The sequence below is a fragment of the Porites lutea genome, chromosome 2 (genome assembly GCF_958299795.1).
Source record: "Porites lutea chromosome 2, jaPorLute2.1, whole genome shotgun sequence".
NCBI classification, from domain to species: domain Eukaryota; kingdom Metazoa; phylum Cnidaria; class Anthozoa; order Scleractinia; family Poritidae; genus Porites; species Porites lutea.
The window spans coordinates 14,138,730-14,163,501 of NC_133202.1; the positions used below are offsets into that span (position 1 = coordinate 14,138,730).

General features: G+C 37.7%; 1 protein-coding gene across 1 annotated transcript; it reads left to right on the plus strand.

Annotated features, from left to right (window-relative positions):
- The first annotated feature begins 20,693 nt into the window (after positions 1 to 20,693).
- LOC140927809 (contactin-associated protein-like 2) lies at positions 20,694 to 21,642 on the plus strand. Its single transcript, XM_073377494.1, has one exon. The coding sequence runs from the start codon at positions 20,750 to 20,752 to the stop codon at positions 21,272 to 21,274; it is 525 nt and encodes a 174-aa protein (XP_073233595.1). The 5' UTR covers positions 20,694 to 20,749; the 3' UTR covers positions 21,275 to 21,642.
- The last annotated feature ends 3,130 nt before the right edge of the window (positions 21,643 to 24,772 follow it).

Sequence of the window (24,772 nt, forward strand, 5' to 3'; positions counted from 1 at the left end):
TCCTACTTTCTTTCTTCCCAGTCGGCGTTCCGTTTTATGCGGGATCGATCAGGGAGTCTGACGAACGATGACATCCGCGCCAAGACCTGCAAAATCTGATAAACTCGGAAATATTTTTTTCTTGGCCTTCAGTATGTCAGCCTGTCGTTTGTCTGTGCTAGCTCTCTTTTTGGCATTTTTGGTTTGGGGTACTTGCTGAACTACATCGCAATTGCACATCAAGGTAGTAATAGTAGGTAGTCGACAAGAAAAATGAACTAAACGCAGTTTAAACGATGATCCTTATTCCTGTCAAATTACACCCTATTCCTGTCAAAAAACGTTTACATGAAAACGCGCCCGGATAATATTATACTTTAGTCCTCAAACGGAATGTAACAGTTAATTAACAGGATGGAGAGATTTATCTGGTGTAGCAGGAAGTTGGTTATACATTTGATAAACCCCAAATATCGCGTTTATTGATTGACTTCGACAAATTTAAGGTAGACTTGTTTCTACAGTTTTAAAACCAGTTTTTACCAGTCTTATCAACCAGGTTTTAAATCAACCTGATCTTGGTAGAAAATCAAAGGTGAGTACTTGTCGCTCGATCTGGGTAAATGTTGCTTTGAACATATAAAATACATCTGTAATAAAAACCCTAGAATATTTGAGTTGTTCAGATTTAACAAGTGAAAGATCATATGCATCACGGTGTTTTTTCTTTTCGTTTTTTTTCTAAGTAGACCTCTTTAAAAGCAGTCGCGAAAAGAAAGGCTGGAAGAAATTCAGTAACTTTGTTTATATGAACGTTCTGTTTCGATCGCTGCTACGAATTCGGGTGATAAAGCTTTTTTTTTTTCGCCATCAGCATATGTTTTTGGATCCAACAATGACTTTTATTGCAAAATGTTATCATTTTGTTTATAACTAGAAGGATCGAGTATTAAAGATGACTGTAAATTATTTAGAGACTAAACTTGGATGCCTTGTACATTGCCGACAGTCGCAAGTTTCAAAGGGCTGTGGTAACCGTCGTCATTCCACTACGAGTTTTAGCAAGAATGTCGTAGTTGCGGAAACAAGAAACAAGTTAGGAAGTTTGCGGAAACAAGTTAGGAACGAAATTGAACTGTGATATGCTAGACACAACAAAGCGGAATTTAATGTTAAGTCTGGACCTATAGGGTATCAAAAGAACGTCGTATTGACATGTTAGTTATTGTTTCGTAGATGGTTGTCGACGACTAAAGTTTGTTACACCACACGATGGTCATTATTTGGGAGAGAAAGTGTTTTGAATCTTACTTTTGGAATATACACTCCCTTTCAACTCATCAAAAACTAGAAATACGTGTATCGTTGAAACTCGCGAAGCTCGGGAGCGGAAGGCCCATAAAATGTCAGGAATGGAAGGGGGGCGGGAATTGGAGTAAGTTGTGTAGCTTGGGAGGGCGGGTTTCAACACTGGCTCTATAAATATTGGAAGGTGAGATTTAGTTAATCTTCTTTTGGTTGGAGTAAATTTGAATCCAGTGCTCTGTCGTTAAAAAGGATTTTCTGGGATTTAAATGGGGTTGGTGTTGTTAAGGAAGGGTAGCCAATGTTTCATGGGTCCCGTGTTCACCCTATTTGACCCTTGTACATGTGTAAGTATAGACTATGGTCAAAAGAAAATGGGTGTGATAGTGAATAACTGCAGGCAAATATGCAGCTAACCCATGCCATCTTTAATAATAAGTGTAATAATAATTACTTGTGAAATTCCTTGACTTGTTAAATTGTCCCTTACGGGGAAAATAATTCATTTTCCTCACATGGTAACACATGTCGCACACTATCGCATCATGAATTTTAAACAGCGTTCTCCAGAGGTGTCTCGATGGAAAATCTTCGCCGGCGAGGACTTAATCACTCGGACAATGTGCTTAAGTATGCGATATATCCGGAGAATACTCCATAAGCTTTCTGTGTGCACGCTATCAAACTGTGGAAATCGATGAACTTGACATACAATCCTCCCTGCCATTCAAATGACACTGCTCCATTTAGTTCCTCAAGGTTTAGATATGCTCTTTGCAGCCCCGACCTTTCTGAAATCAGCATGTTCTTTCACAGCACTCTATCGACCGTCAAAGACTGGGGGGATATTCACAATGACTTTTACAATTAGCGCTTTTGACTTGGTAAAATAAGAATGTGAGAACAGTTGCTCCTGTCACTTGGTATCCCATCGAGTCGGTATCAGCTATTCCACGGAGGTTCTCTTTTATTGTCTAATGCCTACTACATCCTTACAAGACCCTGATGCCATTCACTTACTATTTCTTTGCAGATGGTTGTCGTCGCTTCAAGTTCCTTCCACCGGACGATGGCCATTATTTGGCAGATCACGTGTTTTTAAATCTTACTATTGGAATATACACGCCTTGTCATCACAGATGTGTTATGGAAAGCAGATGCGTGTCAATAAACATTGGTCCGCCTGTGAACGACAAAGTTGTGTGTGAGCTTAGTGATTCGGATCACATACAGCACCCACAACATCTTAAACCAAGACAGGGCTGGAGTTATAGAGGCATCACAGAGGTACCAATGACAATTAGGTTTAAAACATACGTAGATAAACCAACGACAGCCGATTGTATGTTTCGCTATTTCTCGATAAAGAAAATGAAGGTTTTAAACAGGCGGGTGATGTTACCAAGGATGAGTTGCTGCTGATGCTGCTGTTAATGATGATGACGACGATATCGACTAGAACAATAGATGATGACAATACTGATAGTGATAACATTACATTGGGCCCACTATGTAAACTACTGGTTCTAGATCTACCAGTAATTGTGACAGCCATAAAGTTTTGTTATTATTATTATTACCTCGCAGTATAAAACTTTGGAATGCTGTCCACATTATCAGTAGTATAGGGCGCATAACGTAACCTACACCACTTCAGAAGCTATACTGATAATTAAAAAAAGGTCGGTGCGAAAACTAATACAATCCTAATATACATAATGATGTGAATCTCTCTACTTAAAAAGCCGATTTAAAATATTATTAAATATAATAATTATTATTATTATCATTATTATTACAACAATTATGACATGAAAATATATGTCTTCTCTCCCACAGATCGACAATTCCAGAAAAATCCCAAATGTTTCGACCTCACTTGAAAAATAAAGAAAATATTGAGAGGTTCGAGATATCTAAATAATACCTTTTTCTATTTCCTATGATCAAAGCACGGTACATAATTTTTAAGACGGACTGGCACCAGGAAATTGAGTTATTTTAAGTTTCAGTGGACAATAACCTTGTACGAGAATAATTTAAAGAATATTGCATTCTTTTTAAAATTTTTCAAGTGTTAGGCCCGTTTCAAACGTCGTGCTACTGCCGTGCCGAACTCAATTGATCGAATTAAATTCGACTTTAGCACGGCAGTAGCGCGACGTTTGAAACCAAGTCGTGCTACTGCCGTGTAGCACGGCAAGGCCTTGCCGTATTTAACGGCAGTAGATCGGACTTGGTTTCAAACGTCGTGCTACCGCCGTGCCGAACTCAATTCATAAATTATAAATACATTAGAATATATTTAAAAGTTTGCTAAACCGTTTCTTCATTTTTGTGTTTTCTTTCCGGCAACAGCCGTTCCATTCGACTGTCATTGTGTGAATTAAATTCGACGTCTGAAACCAAGTCGTGCTTGTGTCGTGCTGCAGTCGAGCTAGAGTCGAGCCAGCTTAGCACGGCAGTAGCATGACGTTTGAAACAGGCCTTAGAGATGTAATTAGTTATCTGTAATAACACCAAAGAAAATTTCTTATGGGAACCCGAAAAAATGAATGTCAAATTTCACAAGAATTGTGAAGCACAGTTAAAATTCTAAAAATTTCGTGTGCAAGCCGTTATTTTGTTAAGTTTGACATTAATTTCTCGGGCCCCCATAGGAAATTTTCATTGGTGTTATTACACTTAACTAGTTACATCTATAGCCCTTGAAAAATGTAAAAAAGAATGCAATATCCTTTAAATATTCTGGTACAAGGTTTTTGTCCAGTGAAAATTAAAATTAAATTACCTGATGGATTCTGTCTGAATGTGATTTTAAAAATATACATTTTCCATTAGAATCTTTGCGTCAGTAATCCTTGTCTTAACAACGGAACATGCTTTACGGGATATACGAGCAAGAAATACCTCTGTGTTTGCACTTTTGGTTTCAGAGGAGAAAACTGTGAGAAGGCTCCAGGTAAAATAGTGTAGAAGATCGATATTACATGGCCGCGCGGATCTCGAAAATTAAATGTAACAATAGAGCTTACACTAATAAGGCTGAGATCGCTGACCAATTTAATAAGCATTTTGTCAATGTGGGTCAAAACCTGGCCAAAAGAATTGAACATTGTGAAGGACGTCCAACTCCATTCATAAGATCGACTCCAGTAGACAACTTTGTTATGTCCTGTGTTACTGAAACCCAAGTATGTTCACTAATTAAATGTTTAAATGATCAAAAGTCATACTTAAATATTCCTAATAAACTAATCCAAATAGCTGCCCAGCCATTGTCAGTAACTTTAAAATATATCTATAACCAGTCTATTGAAACTGGAATTGTTCCATTGAAGTTTTTGTCGGTGAAATGTTCATTGTAATTAAATGTCACGTGAGTAACCTTTTAACACCAAGCACTTGTATTCTTTTCGTTCTTCAAGAAAATGTCCCGCAAACTAGCGCGGTGTTAGAAAAAACCCTTTAGAGGTGTTTCGGGATATACTAGCATCTTATACAAATTATAAGCACGAGAAAGTCACTGAAATAGTGATTAACCACAAGAATAATAAATAAAATGAATAACTTCGAACCTTCTTCCGCAGCCTTATCATGCAGTGACTTAAAGAACAGCGACCCTACAGCATCAAGTGGAAATTACGACATTGATCCAGATGGCGAGGGAGGCCTGGTGCCATTCACAGTATATTGTGACACGACTGGCAAGAATGGAGTTGGCGTGACAGTTATCAGTCACGACAGTGAGAGCAATACACATGTGAAAGGATGTAAAGGGAGAGGATGCTACTCACGCAACATTCATTACACTGGAGCGAGTCTGTTTCACCTGGCCAGTCTTACCAGTGTCTCCTCACACTGCGAGCAGTTTATCAAGTATGAGTGTTATGGTTCAAAGTTACTGAGAAGTGGAAAAGGATGGTGGGTGTCACGTGATTATTCTAAAATGACGTAATGGGGAAGAGCATCACTTCACCGACGAAAGATGTCTGCGCATGCTCTACTAAAAATGACACGTGATCTATTTTGGGCAATGTCATTGGCTCCGAGCGAAAAATGCCCGGGAAATGTTGTTGAGATGAAAGGAGCGATGGCAGCTGTTTCTGGCAGTGACAGCGTTGCAATTTCTTGCCAAGTGCTGTAAGAGATCAAAAAATTATTTTGGTCAAAGTTTTGACGTAAGTGTGTTCTCAAGAGAATATAGTGTCCTGAAACTGGCGAAAAATCGCATTGGCATGGTCTGATTCAATGTTATTGACGTTGAGATCGCTGGTTTGCATGTGGAAGACATGCCGAAAAGGTGGGTAATTTTTGCTCTTTTTGTTTACTGCATGTTCCGTGCAACTCGGTACAAAAAGAAATTATAAAGTAGTGGAAGAAAAATTATTGGGCTTTGTTTTGGTATATAAATTAGCTTGTACCGAGCTGCACGGAAGCGACAGTTTTGTTAAATGTGTATCCCGTTTTTGTGTCAAAATTCGACTTTGATTGTGAATCTAACATTCGATAACATTCGACTGTTGATCGAAGAGCGTAGTACAATGCTATCCAAAATGTTTTTGTTGTTTATATGAAGTTTCTTATCATGGATTCAACAAAAAAAAGTAGAGGGATAGACATTTTTGGGCTTTGTTTTGTTAATATGACTTAGCGTGTACTTTGTTGCAGGAAAAACTATATTTAGATGCTTAATCTCCGCATGTTTACACTGTTTAAGGCACAAAAATACGCTTACGCTTGGTTCAACTTAATCTCGTGTCACTCGGTACAAAAAGAAATTATAAAGGAGGTAAAGAAATATTCTTAGCGATTGTCTTGCTGTGTAAATTGTCTTGTGGCTAGTGGATCGAAAGCGGCCGGGTTGCCGCAGTTTTTTAAAGTGCGTAGTTCGAAACGTGATTTTGTCGATCGATGCAAATTTCATTGTTGTTGCACGTTATTACAGCTTTGTATGTTACCACATAGAAATTTGAGTTTTATGCGAACTGTCAAATGAGAAAATGTAAGAGTGTTTTCATTAAAACACTTAGACCGTCTTGGAGCTACAGTTCGATAGGTCCAGCAGCATTCTGATTTGTGAAAAAAAAATTCTGTTTACAATGTGCACAGCTGCTGTACATTTAGGCTTGCAATTTTATAATTGAAAGATCGAAGTTTAGATTATTTTGCTCATAAATTTGGCTTGGGATTATCCACACAACGAGTTACTTCGTTAGGAACCGCACTTTCGGACATGATTTCCTCCGTGTACAATTTTTTAGTACTAAATTGTTGCACACAAGGCTTTCTGTGGAGGGTGCTTCTTTGCTTGAAAATTGGATCCTGGAAGGAGATGAACAGGGTAATATTCCTGTGAATGCTTTTGTTTTTCTGTCCATCGTTTTCGGCTTAATTTTTTTTGGCGCAAAGTTATGATTGAATGAGAGAGTTAACATGCTATTAAGTATTCAAAAGTTCTTTCCAAGAAAAAAAAAATAATCCTCACAAATTAACCTTACAGGAGTTTAAAGTTTAGAGTAATCTTTGAGTCTTATTTTAGTTGGATCATGTTGATGAATGCAGTTGTTTAGGATATGCAGTTTCCAATTTTGATCTTCTGTCAGAATTATGAGAGAACACTCAAATACAGATCTCATTCATTATACATAATTATATATTATAACATTATAGTTTCATTGTAATTATCGTTTGTTTCTTTTCCTATAAAATTCTCATCAGGTCTACATTTTGCATGAATTTAATGTGATATATATTTGAAGGCACGGTTGTGGTTTCACAGTGAAGTATTTTTCAGTTTGTTTTTTTTTTATATGAAGTTGAGTTTCTTCTTAGTAATGTTGGCTAAGGCAGTGTTGAAGTAGTGACATGTTAACATACTTTATTGTTCATTTCTCTTCAGAAAAGATTGATTGATCCTGAATCAAACAAAGTGCGGCTTCACAAACAAGATTTTTGACGAACAAATATGTACTCAAGCAAAGTATATGTCCCTGACAGTGTCAATAAAATTTATTAATGGAAAGATCTGGGTTTTTACTCCTTTGTAGCACTTTTGACCACGCATCACTTTTCTGACCTATATAGTAAAAAGATCATATAGTATAATCACTATTTTTTCCAACTAACATATTTGCAATCAAAGTTCTCTTCTTTTGTATTGTAAATTTATTTTATATTGTAAATTAGGAAGTCTTGCTGGAGAAAACATAATTTTGCTTTATCTTTTCGGTAAAAAAATAATAAAATAACTTCCAGGTGTCTAAGGAATTTCAAAGGACCCATAGTGTCTTATTTATACGCTGCATTGAACTGTGAACAAAGGCCGTTCTTTCTAGTGACCCGGCTTTCATCAAAAATATTGTTGTCCTTTAATCGTGATCGTGAAGAGTCCAAAGTTGAATCCAGGAAACCGGCCAAAACGCGAGCATCGCAGGAAACGAATCCCATAGGAATAGGTAAAAAAGGATAATAAAAAGTCTAGGCTATTCTAAAAATATCCGTATATGCATTTGCAACTAATATTAAGCCGCAATTAATCTTTCCACTGGAATAAACAAACGATAGGGGTATTGCCGCCATTTTGAATTTGGCAATGTCACCTGGTCGTACGTCGACCAATCAGACATTTTTCGCCGGTGAAGGAGCATCACCTGGCAGTGGTAAGTGCGCATGCGGGATGAACAACACGTGTGCAAACCCCAATTATGGCTGTAACTGTGATGCTAATGACAACGTATGGCGTGAAGACAGCGGTCTTCTCACTGACAAGACAAAGCTTCCAGTAAAAGAGCTCTTCTTTGGTGATAATGGTAAGCTTGATGGGCAAGGCTACCACACTCTGGGAAAATTCAAGTGTGATGGTACAGCATAATCACTTGGGTAATCACACACACAAAGAAACTTGTTAATACCAGAATTAATTGTTATTTGGTGTGATGTGGAATGTTAAAACAAGCCTGTATAATAGAGGCAAGTACTGTTCAGGGTCATTTCAACAAAACCTTTACAAGAATAATTTACAAGCTTTCCGACCCTTTATAGCTACTCTTGACAAACAAAGCACATGTTGGATCACCGTCCGGAGCACTCGCTAGGAGGGGGTACTCCTTGACAGTTCGGCATGCTTCCTGAAACCCTGATCCTATCTCAGACCAAAATCCCAAAGGGGGTGGGGGGGGGGGGTACTCCTGAGAATTCTTTGTGGGGGTGTGTTACCCGGTTTTCCAAATACCGACCCTATTTCAGACCAAAAAATGTAATTTTCCACACCCGTTTTCAGACTAGACCTCTAAAATCGACACCGTTTTCAGACCTGGCATTTAGACAGAAATTATGTTATCATTACTTAGATCAGTGTGCAAACAAAAAATTCTTCAAAGCCATTTCAAATTCGCATATTTCTCTTTCTTTCTTACTCATTTGGAATTGAAACGATAAAAACGTTCTCAGTTGCACTCCCGTAGTTCCCTCAAAAACCATACCCGATTCCAGACCAAAATGGGCAAAGTCCTTACCCGTTTTAAGACCAAAACGGCGCAAAAACCCTACCCGATAGGGCGACATATACCTTTATAGCTTATATAAGGGAGTACCCCCCCGACCAAAGTATCTGATTTTTTTTCTACCCTATTTCCTAACTGATTCGCTGTTCTCAAGTGAAAACAAAACCTTACTCTATTTGAGACCCTTAAAATATGATGTCAGAGCAGAAGGATCCAAAACCATTCTCTTTGGCGCCGCATATACTATACATAGCCACGGAAGGACACTTTTTGAGTGTGTAGCCACATGTATGATTCACATAACGGAACCGAATGATAGAGCCAACGGTTCTGGCTGTTTTATGAAAAACGTTTTGCTTAGTTAACTTTCTTGGGCAAACATGCAAATAAAAAAGGAAAGACAAGAAAAGTACAGGGAATTCACAGCTTTAACGATGTGACAAGAAATTAAACCGATTAAAGAGAACTTGTGTCTGAACCTGGCTACACCGCGCATGTGCTTTATCGTACATAAAACTTGTATGTTTGGATCTTAGGATCTTCTTCTTAACCAGTTTCGTTAAGAAAAGAAGGGTTGAAGTTAATATTTGATAACTGGTTTCTTTCATCAAGGAAAAAATTGTCACTTAACATAAGATTATTAATAACATGCCAGTAACTAGGGTTATAGTTTTCTGTGCTTTAAAGTTACACATGATTAGAAAGAACACCAGCAACAGTCCTCGCAAGTTTTCGCCTTTTTTATGGCCAGGTTGACTGAGTTATCGACTTATAATTATATGTGTTATAGAGACGAAGACTAACCTCAAGTAAAATGTATTTAGATATATTGAAGCTCGCATGGTACACTTAACCCGAGGGGTACTCGGGTTTATTTTCAGTTTGTGCCGCTGGCCTCTCAGAGCCCCTACCCCATTATAGTTTATTCTGTGGCCAATTGTAGACCCCATCTTAGTCACTTTTTGGGCAAACGTAATTTTCTCGATCCCAACTTAGTCACTCTCTATTTATGTATCAATCCTTATCAATCCTCTTTGAAAATAAGTCATCCTAAAATGAATTGACCCAGTTTTAAATTGAATGAAGATCTCTTTACTTTTCACCTACAATACAAACATTCTGGTACGTTTTCTAACCGTAAATATCATGAAGAACTTTCTTAGCCCAAAAATTTCAATATGTGCGGCCCCATTCTAGTAACCTTATTGAAAATGCAATCCATTATAGTCAAACCAGTCGAGAAGATGCGACCCCCTCAGTAACAGTAGATAAAAGCTGACTTCTGCATATAGTTGAAGTCAGTATTAACTTCAAGTTTTTAGTGTTTATTGATGTTCCTTTTTTATTTCAGTACCGTTTTAGGCTAACGTACAGTCGACGCCTATCAATAGCAGTGTTGATAAGAAACTTAGTATAGTCGACTCCGGATAACTCGAAACTTCAAGGGAAATCGAAAAAAGGTTCGAGTTATCGGGAGTTCGAGTTATCGAGAGTTCGAAGAAAATAGCCGAGAGTATGGTAAAAAACAGTTTTTACTGCACAGTGAACATTTTAATCACATTTAATTGTAGAAATGTCAAGTGAAAATTAAAAGATACTTCTAGATTATAAAACAGAACGTAACGTAACAAAACATAGCCTAAATAGATCATGCGTTTTACTGTTTTGAGAAGAAAAGGTGCTTCACGTTAGCCTGTGACAATCAGCATCAGCCTCCACTAGTAAACTATACTCCTACAACACGTCAATGGGAAATCCAAAATTCAATGTTTCGGACGCCCGTAGACGGCTTTTTTCCCGACCTTTTAAGGGCTCAAAACATGGTTCGAGTTATCGAGGGTAAAATTATATAGAAAATTACCTGAGGGGAAACGAAAATTGGTTCCAGTTAGCGGGAGTTCGAGTTATCGAGGGCTCGAGTTACCGAGGGTAAAATAACAGTGAATGTATAACGGAAATCCAGGGGAAATCGATTTTGGTTCGAGTTAGCGAGGGTTCGAGTTATCGGGAGTCGACTGTATTTTGAATTAAAAGTTGATGTTTAGAAACGTGTTTAACTTTGGTTTAAATGGGGAAACAAGGATAAAGACTTTTGAGTAGCGATATAATTAACATTTCCAAGTTTGAATAGCGGTGGCTGAATAAGCTGATCCACCTGATTTTTACTATAAGGACGCGTTGCGCACGTATTCTAGTACGTATACTAAAATCATCGTAGTTTTGTTGTTTCTGTTTCTATATATCATGGCTTGCTAGCTGGGTAGCCCAAATGCTATGAGCTACTCGGTTGAACATCTTATGAGTGCTTGAGACAAACCATTAGGTTGCACATCGCCGTAAGTGGCTCCGTAAAGCCAGTTTGTTTATAAGTAAACGTCATAATTATGTAGAACCATTAGGTAAAAAAAAAAATCTCCACTAGGGAGCATTCAAGTGATCGAACGTTATATGAATTAGAGAGGTCTCTCCCCCATAATGTGGACCTCTCTTAATTAGATAATATCAAACAAGCTAGAACGCTAGACCTTTTTTAAATCTCTTTCTCGAAACGCACCTCTTTAAGCAAAGTACTTGTACTTTAATATTAACAATAATTTTTTTCCGTGATTGCATTTTGTGCTTTCTATGTTTCTTCGTTTGCTTGTTTATTTCCTTTACGTATTTAATGCTGTTTGTATGGCGCCATTAGGCTTTTGGTTTTTGGCACTATCGATATTATTATAATTATCATGATCATAAGTATGTTGAGCACTATAGTCCGGATGAACGTAGTCCTGAAGATATAGGACTGTTGTTTACAGTGACTGACATTTCAATGCGGTAGTCATCTTCAGAGTCAAAGTAAGTTCTATCACGTCAGTTAATGGTAGTAAACTCTGGCTTTTGACCCTATTGGTCAATTAAGCCGCGACGGTATTGATTGTCTGAATCGTGGCGGGAAATTCAACGGTTGTCTCACAGAACTGGTTGAAACTGGAGTTTTCACAGGTAGAAGAAGATGATGTTTACCATACAGGTTAGAAGGAATTTAAAAAAAAAAGATGAGGGTTAAACATTTACTAACTAATAAAGGTTTCCGACAAATGTTTTCATTATTATCCAAAATATACCGTCCAATTAAGAAAGGTAGGTTTGAGGCGAACTCATCCTTTGTAACTCAGATATCGATGACACCAGGGAAGTTAAATGCGAAAATTAAACCTCAAAAATCATAGGGAATTTATTAGGAAAGCTTCGAAAATTCTACATGATTGGAACGGTCATCTAGAAATTTGCAGCCGTCGTTAAGCGGCAATTTGCTGGCGAACAGATGTTTTACAGCAATGTTTGTCTGTGTCGGCGCTGTTCAGTCTGATGTTTGCCTTTGGGAAGCTTGGCTGAACTACACACAGAGTTTATAGTAGGTAGTAGGAAATAGGAATTTTAACTATGTTAAGTCTAAAGAACACTTTACAGACGACTCTTCACTGATTGGAACCATTTTCTTTACCCAGTATAGTAAAATGGATTAAAAAGAACCTCGATATTGCGAGACTTCGTTACCATGGTTACAGCAACCAAATTTTGCCAGTCCCTTAGCCTTTGTTATATGGAGATTCCACTTTACTTTAAAATAACGGCAAAACCGTTTGAAAGTTTCTCAACACGGTGATGCCAAAAACCCTGCAGGAGTATCTCAGCCGTGGAATTTTCCTGTTCCCAAACAAAGTCTATCATTCATTTCAACGATGTTCGGATCTTAAGTGCGACGGGCAATTTTTTGGCATTCGTTTGTTTGGCAACTTTCCGTTGGTCAATTTAGCTTGGAATTGCTCCAATTATTGGATCAATTTCATTAAGCAGGTGAATGTCTTTTCATCGATAAACTTAAAACTCTTTGTGTTTAAGTTTTTCATCTTTTTATAGCTACCTGCTTACCGCTGTCACATTTCTAGCGTGAAATATTATTTCTTAACTTTCTTTTCATATAATAACGCGTATATTGTCGGGTTACCCACTGGGGCAGCTTTATAGACAATTACCTTGCACTAAAGCAACCTTTTCCATGTGAAATTTTTATTCGATATAACTTTATGTATATCTATAACTATAACTAATAGCGACAGCTAAGTGCGGAGGAAATTCATTTACGATATTTATAAAATAACTAAGATATCACGGCGTGATAACCCACTTGTCTATTGCTTAAATAAATTATACTCACTCAAGCTTATTCATGGAAGCTTATTCCCCGCAATGCACTGTAAATAAACAAGGTATTGGTGCAAAACGAGGGACTACTCGTAGTCTACAAAATATCGGCACAACTCGGAAAGAGGGGTACATGGACCTATAGAGACCGAAACACGGTTTAAAAAAAGCGACGAAAACGGCGAAGCCGGAACAACCTCGATCAACTGTCAAAAATCCCTCTTAAGTTTTGAAAACAACTAAGTGTAAACGCAATAGAAAGCTTTCGGAAAGCTTTTGCAGAAATTGATATTCTTACTATTTCATTTTATAACACCGTAAGACGATATTCTAAAAAGGGGCGACCGCCAACCGTGAAAACCATTTTAATCTGGCAAATTGCACACTCCTTGAGTCAAAAAGTTTAAACACACAAGACAATTAACTATAAGAAATTAGACGTCCATATGTTTCAAAACTGTTGCTATCCCGGATGTATTTTGGACTTTTTGAATTTAAGCCTGACAGGGATCGGTTATTTTTCAACGGGTCTTCATTATGGCAGGTCGTTGTTTTCTTGGGTTGGTGCTCTTGCTGGTTTGTGTTTTTCGGGGGGCTTGGCTGAGCCATATCACAAACGCTCAAGTAGGTAAGGAGAAAAACTAACAACAAAGGTAGACATTACAAATACCGGTATCATCTGTGTTGGATCCTGAATATATACACATTTTTACAATTTAACTATTCGGTCACCTACTCGCTGACTCTCAGCCCGAGCGAGTTATATGCCACCTGCATTTGTGTAACTGTATGAAAGTATTGTTATTTTTTACGCAATCCTGGTAAATAGCTAAAAAATTTTCAAATTCCATTTACAGCCCACACTTTACCGTTTGGCCCGCGAAAAGGAGCGCTTTAAGGTGGCTCCGTAATTAATACAAGAGCATTTAGCTGTGACAAATTTTCCGTCATAACTTTTTCGATTTTAACGCAATGGCTGCGAAACTTTGCAAAGAACAACAGATACCATTCGGCAATAATACGGAATATTCCGATTTCATTGATTGTAAATATTTCTTGAGAAATTAGCGCTTAAAAGGACCCTAATGTTCAAAGAAAATCGCGTCTAGTAAAAAATTTTGCTGATATTTTTTACTGAAATTTCTGGTATCGGCTTTAATTGATATAATAAATATGCCAGAGGAATTTCAGAAAAATCGTTGGAGCAGAAGTCCGTTACTAAAAGTCGCTCAAAATTCAGCTGTGAAATTGTTTTGGAATTTCAAAAATAAATTACTATCTGGAAGAAGGAGACACCAGTTTGAATTTTCGGGACAAGTAAATTCAATGTTTGCTAATTCTGAAAACAAAAGTCGATTGCCTATCGTGCTATTCTTTAAAAGGTACTTTTCAGTTTTAGAAGCACTATAAATTACTCCAAACCTTGCTCTGACGTCGAATGACTTGTTCCTCGACATTTTTAAAATATCCCTTGGCAGTTTTGCTTCAAACTCCTGCTACATACATGTTAATGTATTGCAATGCATCCTCAACGGCTTTTCCTGCTGTACGTTGTTTCCAATTCAGGAAAAAAGTATTGGGATTGTAAGCTACCTTGTATCGAAGCCCAGATAGAACTGTCCAGCACCTTTGTTTATGACCAGAAAATGAGCACGAGCGGCAGCTCTGCGAGGAATTCGCACCTCAGCCAGGGGGGACGAATGACAATGATGCCCATGTCTGTGAACCGATCTGTATAAACATGTATTGCAGAGCAAAACATAATAATCAAGAAAAAAAATACCCATTCATTGAAGGAAGAAGTGACAAAAATTTCAGAGTTGTAAATTTATTCACGGGCAGTATTTTTGCGATAATTTTATTTTGCACTGTGATGTTATTCGGTTCACAGGCATGGTCATCATTGTCGTTCGTCCCCCCTGGGTGAGGTGCGAATTCCTCGCAGAACTGCCGCTCGTGCTCATTTTGTAGTCATAAACAAAGGTGCAGGACAGTTCTATCTGAGCTCTGATACGAGGTAGTGTCCAATCTCAATACTTTTTTCCTGAGTTGGAAGCAACGAACAGCAGTAAAAGTCGTTGAAAATGCATTGCAATACATCAAAATGTATGCAGCAGGAGTTTGAGCTAAAACTGCCAAGGGATATTTTAAAAATGTCGAAGAACAAGTCATTCGACGTCAGAGCAAGGTTTGGAGTAATTTATAGTGCTTCTAAAACTGAAAAGTACCTTTTAAAGAATAGCACGATAGGCAATCGACTTTTGTTTTCAGAATTAGCAAACATTGAATTTACTTGTCCCGAAAATTCAAACTGGTGTCTCCTTTTTCTGAAATTCCTCTGGCAAATTTATTATATCAATTAAAGCCGATACCAGAAATTTCAGTAAAAAATATCAGCAAAATTTTTTACTAGACGCGATTTTCTTTGAACATTAGGGGCCTTTTAAGGTGTTTCGATATAGTTTTTCAGAGGCCATACCGATATTTTTCAATCGCTTTAAAAGTGATTTTATCCTTGTCTGATTGCTACAAAATTTTCGCCAATAATTGACTATGGATTTAAATTTGTCAAAATGTAGGTTTTAGTACAATCGATACTACTATGACAACGATAAACAAAAAACTTTGAAACTGATAAACGCATAATTTTGCCCGATCTAGACCAGCTACTGAAAATCCAACACTAGGAGCTTAAAGTTCGGTGTTTAGCAAATAACCTCCGTAAGAAATGAAAAATTCTGTATGTTTGAATTCGACTATAACGAAAATATATTTCAAATCTTAAATTTTCAATAGCCGTGATAGATTATTTAATAAAAACGTTATAAATTACTCAAATTATTCTTAAGTAGCGTCAGAATGCTGCTTAATATCATATTTCGATGCTAGGAAATTTTGGTGCATTTTCGTTCTTGCGATCTTGAAAACTAAGCCGTTTTCTCAGCACCTGTCAAAGTGCAACTTCATTCAAAATTTGGACTTTTAGCGCCTTTTTGTATATCTCTGAAACGACTCGAACAAATTTTTTAAAAATCACTTCACATAATCTTTATAATGTATATATTAATGTCTGAAACTTCCATTGAGACTGATTCACTGCAACACCTTGAAATTTCAAGAGAAACCTGTCCTGCGAACCGGTCAAGAATCCCCATTCACTGTTTTGACGTTATGCTAATTTTTCCAAATTAATGCGGACAATACATATATCCATGACTAGTACATTTCAGTGTGAGTATTGTCAATGTTTTGCATTCAAAAGATGCGATAAATTCAAACTAAAATGTACTAGTCATGGAGGTATGTATAGTGCGCATTATTTTGGAAAAATTAGCATAACGTCAAAAACGTGAATGTTGTAGCGCGGATTTTTGACCGGTTCGTTTGATAGGTTTGTCTTGAAATTTCAAGGTGTTGAAGTGAATCAATCTCAATGAAAGTTTCAGACATTATTATACACATTATGAAGATTATGTGAAGAGATTTTAAAAAAATTTGTTCGAGTCGTTTCAGAGATATACAAAAAGGCGCTAAAAGTCCAAATTTTGAATGAAGTTGCACTTTGACAGGTGCTGAGAAAACGGCTTAGTTTTCAAGATCGCAAGAACGAAAATGCACCAAAATTTCCTAGCATCAAAATATGATATTAACCAGTATTCTGACGCTACTTCAGAATAATTTGAATAATTTATAACGTTTTTAATAAATAACCTATCAGTGCTATTGAAAATTTAAAGTTTGAAATATATTTTCGTTGTAGTCGAATTCAAACATACAGAATTTTTTACTTCTTACGGAGATTGTTTGCTAAACACCAAACTTTAAGTTCCTAGTGATGGATTTTCGGTAGCTGGTCTAGATCACACAAAACTCGGCTTTTACCAATTCCAAAGTTTTTTGTTTATTGTTGTCATGGTAATATCGATTTTACTTTAAACTACATTTTCAAAAATTCCAATCCATAGCCAATTACTGGTGAAAATTTTGCAGCGATCAGACAAGGAAAAAAACACTTTTAAGACAATTGAAAAATATCGGTATGGCCTCTGAAAAACGGTATCAAAACACCTTAAGCGCTAATTTCTCAAGGAATATTTACCATCAATGAAATCGGAATATTCCGTATTATTGCCGAATGGTATCTGTTGTTCTTTGCAAAGTTTCGCAGGCATCGCATTAAGAACCAAAAAGTTTATGACGGAAAATTTGTCACAGCAAAATGCTCTTGTATTAATTACGGAGCCACCTTAAAGAGTGCAGTTTGTCATTTGGCCGCGTATAGTGATCAGAGTGATAATAATGGGACAATCACATGACTTTTGGAGGGCATATAGTTTATTTCTGGCCCGCTGGGGCGCAAATGATACTACGACAGGCACAAATAAACTATATTCCAGACAAAAGTCATGTGATTATCATTGTTTTCATACACAAGGCCAAATCGTAAAAATTTATTTCATAAGGGAAGATTGTTTAAACATGAAATCATTATGCAGGCTTCAAATTCCATTTACAGCCCAGCCATTTAGTGCTGATAAGTTAGGCTACTTTACTCAGACAGTACAACCTTTCTATCGATATTGCAAATCAACATATTTATTCTACTCCATAGATAAGGATCTCTTTTTGGGTAATTCGTTGGATTTGCACCGCGCATCTCTTACTGCACGTAACAAGATATCCTTTAACGGTTGTGCTCTAAACTACTGACCTTCCCATTATTATTTCGTAGACGGTTGTCGACGCCTCAAGTTTCTTCCACCAAAGAGTGGTTACTATTTGAGGGATCACGTGTTTTTAAATCTTACCATTGGAGTGAACACACCGTGTCACCACAGATGCGTTATGGAGAGTAGATGCGTGTCAGTAAACATTGGTCCGCCTGTGAACGACAAAGTTGTGTGTGAGCTAAGTGATTCGGATCACATACAGCACTCACAAGATCTGAAACCAAGACAAGGCTGGACCTACAGAGGTATCACAGAGGTAGGAATCACAAGTGGATGATAATGATGATTATAATGATGGTGATGATGATAATGATTATGATGATGATGATTATGTTCATGATGATGATGATGATGATGATGAGAAGGAGGAGGAGGAGGAGGAGAAGGACGAGGAGAGGAATCAGGATGCCAACCTAAACGATACTGATAATGATGACTATGTTCAAATCTTGTTTTCAAGCTGTAACAAATCTAAATTCCTGAATTTGACGGTTTGACGAATTTAATTCTCTTTAGAATCCCTGTGCCATTAAACCTTGCCTTAACAATGGAACGTGCTTAACAGGATATACCAGCAAAATATACCTCTGTATCTGCACTTCTGGCTTTACAGGAGAAAACTGCGAGAAAGGTAAAGTACACTTTCAATAACTTGTTTCGTATCAGCCTTGCCGTAGACTGTGTTAGGAAAAGGCGAATTTTTAATTCTTGATTATTCATGAGTATTTCTGGTTTCTACCGTCAAGACATCAAATATAAAAATTAAAACTGTTCAAACTGTTGGTGCCCATCCGATTGGGCAACAACTTGGCGGCCAGAAACCAACAAAGACATCTGTCGCTGAGTTTTGCTACGAAAGCGTAAATTCATCTCTCAAGGAACTCATAACCATTACAGTAATACTTTTTCTGATGCAATGATTGTACAGAGAACAAATTCCCCCAAAATAAATCACTTTTCAGACAGTTCTCTCGGACGCCGTGTAATTGCCGCGCCAGGCAAAAGCTTAGAAATTCAAGCGTACTGTATGACAAAACAAAGTGCATTTTCGAAGTAAAAATTGGAGTAAATATTATATTTTAGATGCTCTAATACTTTATGAAAGCAAACACTCAGAAGGATCGATATATAATTCTTTTGTTTTGAATTTTGATGACGTCATGTGAAAGTCTATTGACAAGGCGAAAATAGAAACTCCGAATATTTAACAATTATTCTTTGAAATCAAAGTGAATAGTGGCTGAATATTTACCGAGCCACGAAAGCGGCAAGGTAAATATTCCCAAAGCCACTATTCACCGAGATTGAAAAGAATAATAGACCTTGTCACGGTTTTCGACGCCATCTTGACGAGTAGGCAAACGCGTGAGACTTTATAGTGATTATATGAGAATCTAATGTCGAATAATTTCCGTAGAACGGCTGTTCTGAAAAAAATATGATTTACAAACTAAAGCTTCACTCCTAAAGATTCTCCTGAAAAGATCTGAGGGCGTTACATGCACTAGAAGACCTAGAACCACTTTTGAAAATTTTCTATACATTTGTCTGTAAAAAAGTCCCGGGAAAATTACAGACAAATATATGGAAAATCTAAAGCAAGCCTCTGGAGAAATTTAAGCACAGGTACGCCCCCCAATTTTTTTTAGGACAATCCTTTGCTTTGTAGAACATCCGTTTTACGGAAATTATTGGACATCAGATTCTCATACAAACACTGTAATTTCTCATACGTTTGCCTACTCGTCAAGATGGCGTCGAAAACCGTGACAAGGTCTATTGTTTTAGTATATACACAAGAAGTGATCTCAACAAAATCAGAGAGGAAACCATTAAACGCGTAAGTTTAAAAATAGATCTTTGCAAAATTTTCAAACATGGCAATTCACAAGTTTATCATTTCCCAAACAACAGCGTATTGGCTTAAATGGAACCTCTAAAAGTTTGAACTGTTTCCTTACCTGAGAAGAAAAGTAGAACTTTGTTGTTTTCTGTTGACTCGCCAAGTTTATAGCCAAAAGGGTTTGTTGTGTCGTTCTTCGCATGAAGTGCTGACTAAAATGGTTTGCTCGGTTGCTCGAGGTAAGACGTCGTCTTCCTGTATCATTCTTTTTCCTGTTTACTTGAAACGTAGCATTTCTGCAAATATTTCCTTTTAAATTTGTTTGTCATAAATAAACTTCGATTTTTAAGCCCAAATTTTCTTATTAGAAAACGCTGAGTTCACGAAACGGCTTCTTCTACGCGAATACAAAACTCAGCTACAGTAAATTGAAAAACGCCGTATTGAATCCTTCCAAGTCTTTTCTTGCCTTAAAAAAGTCAGCCCTAGGATTCTGTCGACTTTTCAAAGATCGTTCTCTAAAGAAATGGGAAAAACACCGAGCTCACACATTATCCACTTGCTAGAAGGTGAATATTGTTGAATAGTGCGAGATAGCGAACCAATCAGATTGCTTAAATCACCAAGATCACTGAGTATGTATATACTAAAAAAAGATCATGGTAGACAACATATACGCATGTTTTAAAATTTGAGCTTAGTCGGTAAATCAATTTTTGCGAACCGTTTTAACTGATAAATTATATTTCTTGCGATTTTTCGAATAGCTTATTCCTTCAGTTAGCCGAAAGGCGTCTCCTCGTTACAGGAGGCCTTAAGTTCACTGCTTCGAGCCAGACCATTATATTCTTCTTTAAAAAAAACCGCACTAGAAATATCTACCCTCCTCTTATCGCTTTCTCATCATCGAAGAGCGATAAGAGGCGGCTGACGAAAGGATTGGGGAACGCTGACCTCTATCTTCCCGCGTGGGTGTTCAGGGGAGGGACTCTATCGAGTCCGGCGCAAGCTAATGTGGTGTCAGATTTCCCTGTCAATTAAAACAAAATAAAAAGCGAAAAATAATTGAGACTGAAAGAATAATTTTTAACTGCTAGTTTACTTTCATCACAGTCCCTAAGTCGTGCAGTGACTTGAAGAAAATTCATCCCATTGCAAAAAGTGGACATTATGTCATTGATCCAGATGAAGAGGGAATGTTAACTCCTTTTACTGTTTATTGCAACATGACTGACATGAATGGCGTGGGCGTGACAGTTATCAGTCACGACAGCGAGAACAGAACACGAGTGAAAGGATATGAGAGCCCAGGAAGTTACTCACGTGACATTCATTACACTGGAGCGAGTCTGTCTCAGCTTGCCAGTCTCACCGCAGTCTCCCTGCGCTGTGAACAGTTTATCATGAGCGAGTGTTTACACTCAGGGATGTATAGGAACCAAGTATGGGATTGGTGGGTGTCACGTGATTCCTCTAAGATGACGTACTGGGGTGGAGCATCTGTCAATTATAAGTGCGCTTGCGGGATGACCGACTCATGTGCGGACCCCAATTATGGCTGTAACTGTGATGCTAATGACCAAGTATGGCGAAATGACAGCGGTCTTCTGACTGACAAGACAAAGCTTCCAGTAAAACAGCTCAGGTTTGGTGAAACTGGAAATAGTCACGAAGATGGTTACCACACTCTGGGGAAATTGAAATGCTATGGCTTAGCATAGAAGTTATTTCCTTTACAGTGAAGCCAGGTCAAGCGTTCTCCCTTAAATTTTATTAATGGAACTGATTCTTTGAAAGTTGAATCAGTAATCATAGATTTCAAATCAAATAGTAGAGGAGACTGTTTATGAAAGGTGGAGAACATCAAAGATAAAAACTACGGTGGTGCAGTTTTTGATGAAAGCCCCCGATAGTGCACAATCATTTATTTTCTGCAAATCGTGACGGAATAAACTGATCCGGTATGGTTTATTTACCAACCAGAAGTTTCGGATTTGATTGTGACCCTCGGCTGCATGACCTAAACGTCTTATACTTGAGCTTTTCCACTTTGTATTCTAGTTTTTCATGGGGAACTGATATTATTGCCCCCGCCTTCTCATTAATAAGCCCCCGATCGGGCTTGATAGCAGATTTACGTTAAGTTTAGTTTTATCTCTGCATTTCTGCATGCATAATGAGCAGCGAATTTACACGATAGGTACCCTTGGTACAGGAGAGGTTTTTCCCTGGCGTGCAGCAGGTTACTAATCGGAGTCATCTTGTTCCCGTCCCATGAATCGAAAGGTCCAAAGGGGACGAAAAGAAGTGGGACCCTGGGAACGAGGTCACTGAGAAAATCCTCGAACCCACTCTCTCCTACTGCTACCGTATTGTAAAACGAGAAGACCTCGGGGAAGAGTCTGTAGCTTAGTTAGACCTCAGCCCCATTTTAAGTTTAGTTTCCAGTAGCAGTGATGACACATGCTTTTACTTTCTGTACAGAGGTTATAAGTAGGTTGTGAGATCCTTTCTACCGTGCATCATTCATAGGTAGCTACAACCTCGTGCCCAGGGCGCTTTTCCCTGGCTTTAGAGGTGGGCCCCACTTTGAAAGCCTGGGAAAAGCGCCCAATGTACAATGAAACTTTCCTGCCGTGGTGTCCATTTTTTAGAAGAGGCGAGCGTCATCGTAGTTGACCTCGTCCTCGAATCTTAAGGTATTTATAACAAGTGTAAGCTCTTTGTAATAAACGTCTAATCAAACAATTCAACGAAATACCCTTGACTCTGTGTCTTATTTTTCAAACTGCAGACCTTCTCTGCCTTGAGACTGAGAAATGAAAACTTTACCAACATCTTAAAAACATAAGCTCGCGGGTTAGCATGGTTCAATTAAAAACTGAGTAGTGTACACCTTTAATTACATATGGATAGAATCGTGGCGGGAAATTCAACGGTTGTCTCACAGAACTGGTCGAAACTGGAGTTTTCACAGGAAGAAGAAGATGATGTTTAGCATGCAGGTTAGAAGAAATTAAAAAAAAAAGATGAGGGTTAGGCATTTACGAATTATGATGAGTAACAATTAATAAAGGTTTCCAGACAAATTTGTTCATTTTAGTTATTAATCCAAAATCTACTGTTTAATTAAGAAAGGTAGGTTTTGAGACGACCTCATATCGAAGACACCTCAATAGTCTTTCTGAATTATTATCGTTTTCGGTGTTTTTCCAATTACCGACTTCGTTTGAACACCAGACCCATCCACTATTGTCTTAAATTGGTCCTAAAGTCAACAAAACAGCAGCAGTTCTTCCTCATTCAGCTGCAGGCGAAATACCCTTCGTCACAGCATGACGTCACTCAGTCATTAATATTTCTTTACTGGAAAAACATCAAACTTATATCAAAAGGGGTCAGGGTCCTATCCTCAGTGCTTATTCTCCACTGAGCTGACCCCATACCATTCTGTTAAATATGACCGAACGAGTTTGATGAACAGTATCTACCAAGCCCTGCAAAATCTAATTAAGGGAGCGCTCCCCAGTATGGTGGGCTACGTTTGTCTGTGTCGGCTATCACTCACTCTTCACTGATTGGTCCTTATAAGACAATAAAACAACCAATAACTCTCACCACAGCATGACGTCACTCAAAGATTAATATTCCTTCATTGTGAAAAGTAACATCAGATTAATACTAAAAGAGGATAGGAACCTATCCTGTTTATTCTCAATAAATTTAGGGTCCTGACTTTCTTTCTTCCCAGTCGGCGTTCAGTTTTATGCGGGATCGATCAGGGAGTCTGACGAACGGTGACATCCATGCCAAGACCTGCAAAATCTGATCAACTCGGGAATGTTTTTTTCTTGGCCTTCAGTATGTCAGCCTGCCGTTTGTCTGTGCTAACTCTCTTCTTGGCATTTTTGGTTTGGGGTGCTTGGCTGAACTACATCGCAATTGCACATCAAGGTAGTAATAGTAGGTAGTCGACAAGAAAAATGAACTAAACGCAGTTTAAACGATGATCCTTATTCCTGTCAAATTACACCCTATTCCTGACAAAAAACGTTTACATGAAAACGCGCCTGGATAAGATTATATTTTAGTCCTCAAACGGAATGTAACAGTTAGTTAACAGGGTGGAGAGATTTATCTGGTGTAGCAGGAAGTTGGTTATACATTTGATAAACCCCAAATATCGCGTTTATTGATTGACTTCGACAAATTTAAGGTAGACTTGTTTCTACAGTTTTAAAACCAGTTTTTACCAGTCTAATCAACCAGGTTTTAAATTACCTGATCCTGGTAGAAAATCAAAGGTGAGTACTCGTCGCTCGATCTGGGTAAATTTTCATTTGAACATATAAAATACATCTGTAATAAAAACCCTAGAATATTTAAGCTGTTCAGATTTAACAAGTGAAAGATCATATGTATCGCGGTGTTTTTTCTTTTCGTTTTTTTTCCATGTAGACCTCTTTAAAAGCAGTCGCCAAAAGAAAGGCTGGAAGAAATTCAGTAACTCTATTTATATGAACGTTCTGTTTCGATCGCTGCTACGAATTCGGGTGAAAAAGCTTTTTTTTTCGCCATCAGCATATGTTTTTGGATCCAACAACGACTTTTATTGCAAAATGTTATCATTTTGTTTATAACTAGAAGGATCGAGTATTAAAGATGACTGTAAATTATTTAGAGACTAAACTTGGATGCCTAGTACAATGCCGACAGTCGCAAGTTTCAAAGGGCTGTGGTAACCGTCGTCATTCCACTACGAGTTTTAGCAAGAAGTGCTAAAAGTTGCGGAAACAAGTTATCAGTAGGAACGAAATTGAACTGCGATATACTAGACACAACAAAGCGGAATTTAAAGTCAAGTCTGGACCTATAGGATCAAACAAATGTATTGACATATTAATTATCGTTTCGTAGATGGTTGTCGACGACTAAAGTTTGTTACACCACACGATGGTCATTATTTGGGAGAGAACGTGTTTTGAATCTTACTTTTGGAATATACACTCCCTTTCAACTCATCAAAAACTAGAAATACATGTACATGTATCGTTGAAACTCGCGAAGCTCGGGAGCGGAAGACCCATAAAATGTCAGGAATGGAAGGGGGGAGAGAATTGAAGTAATTTGTGTAGCTTAGGAGGGCGGGTTTCAACACTAGCTCTATAAATATTGGAAGGTGAGATTTAGTTAATCTTTTTTTGGTTGGAGTTAATTTG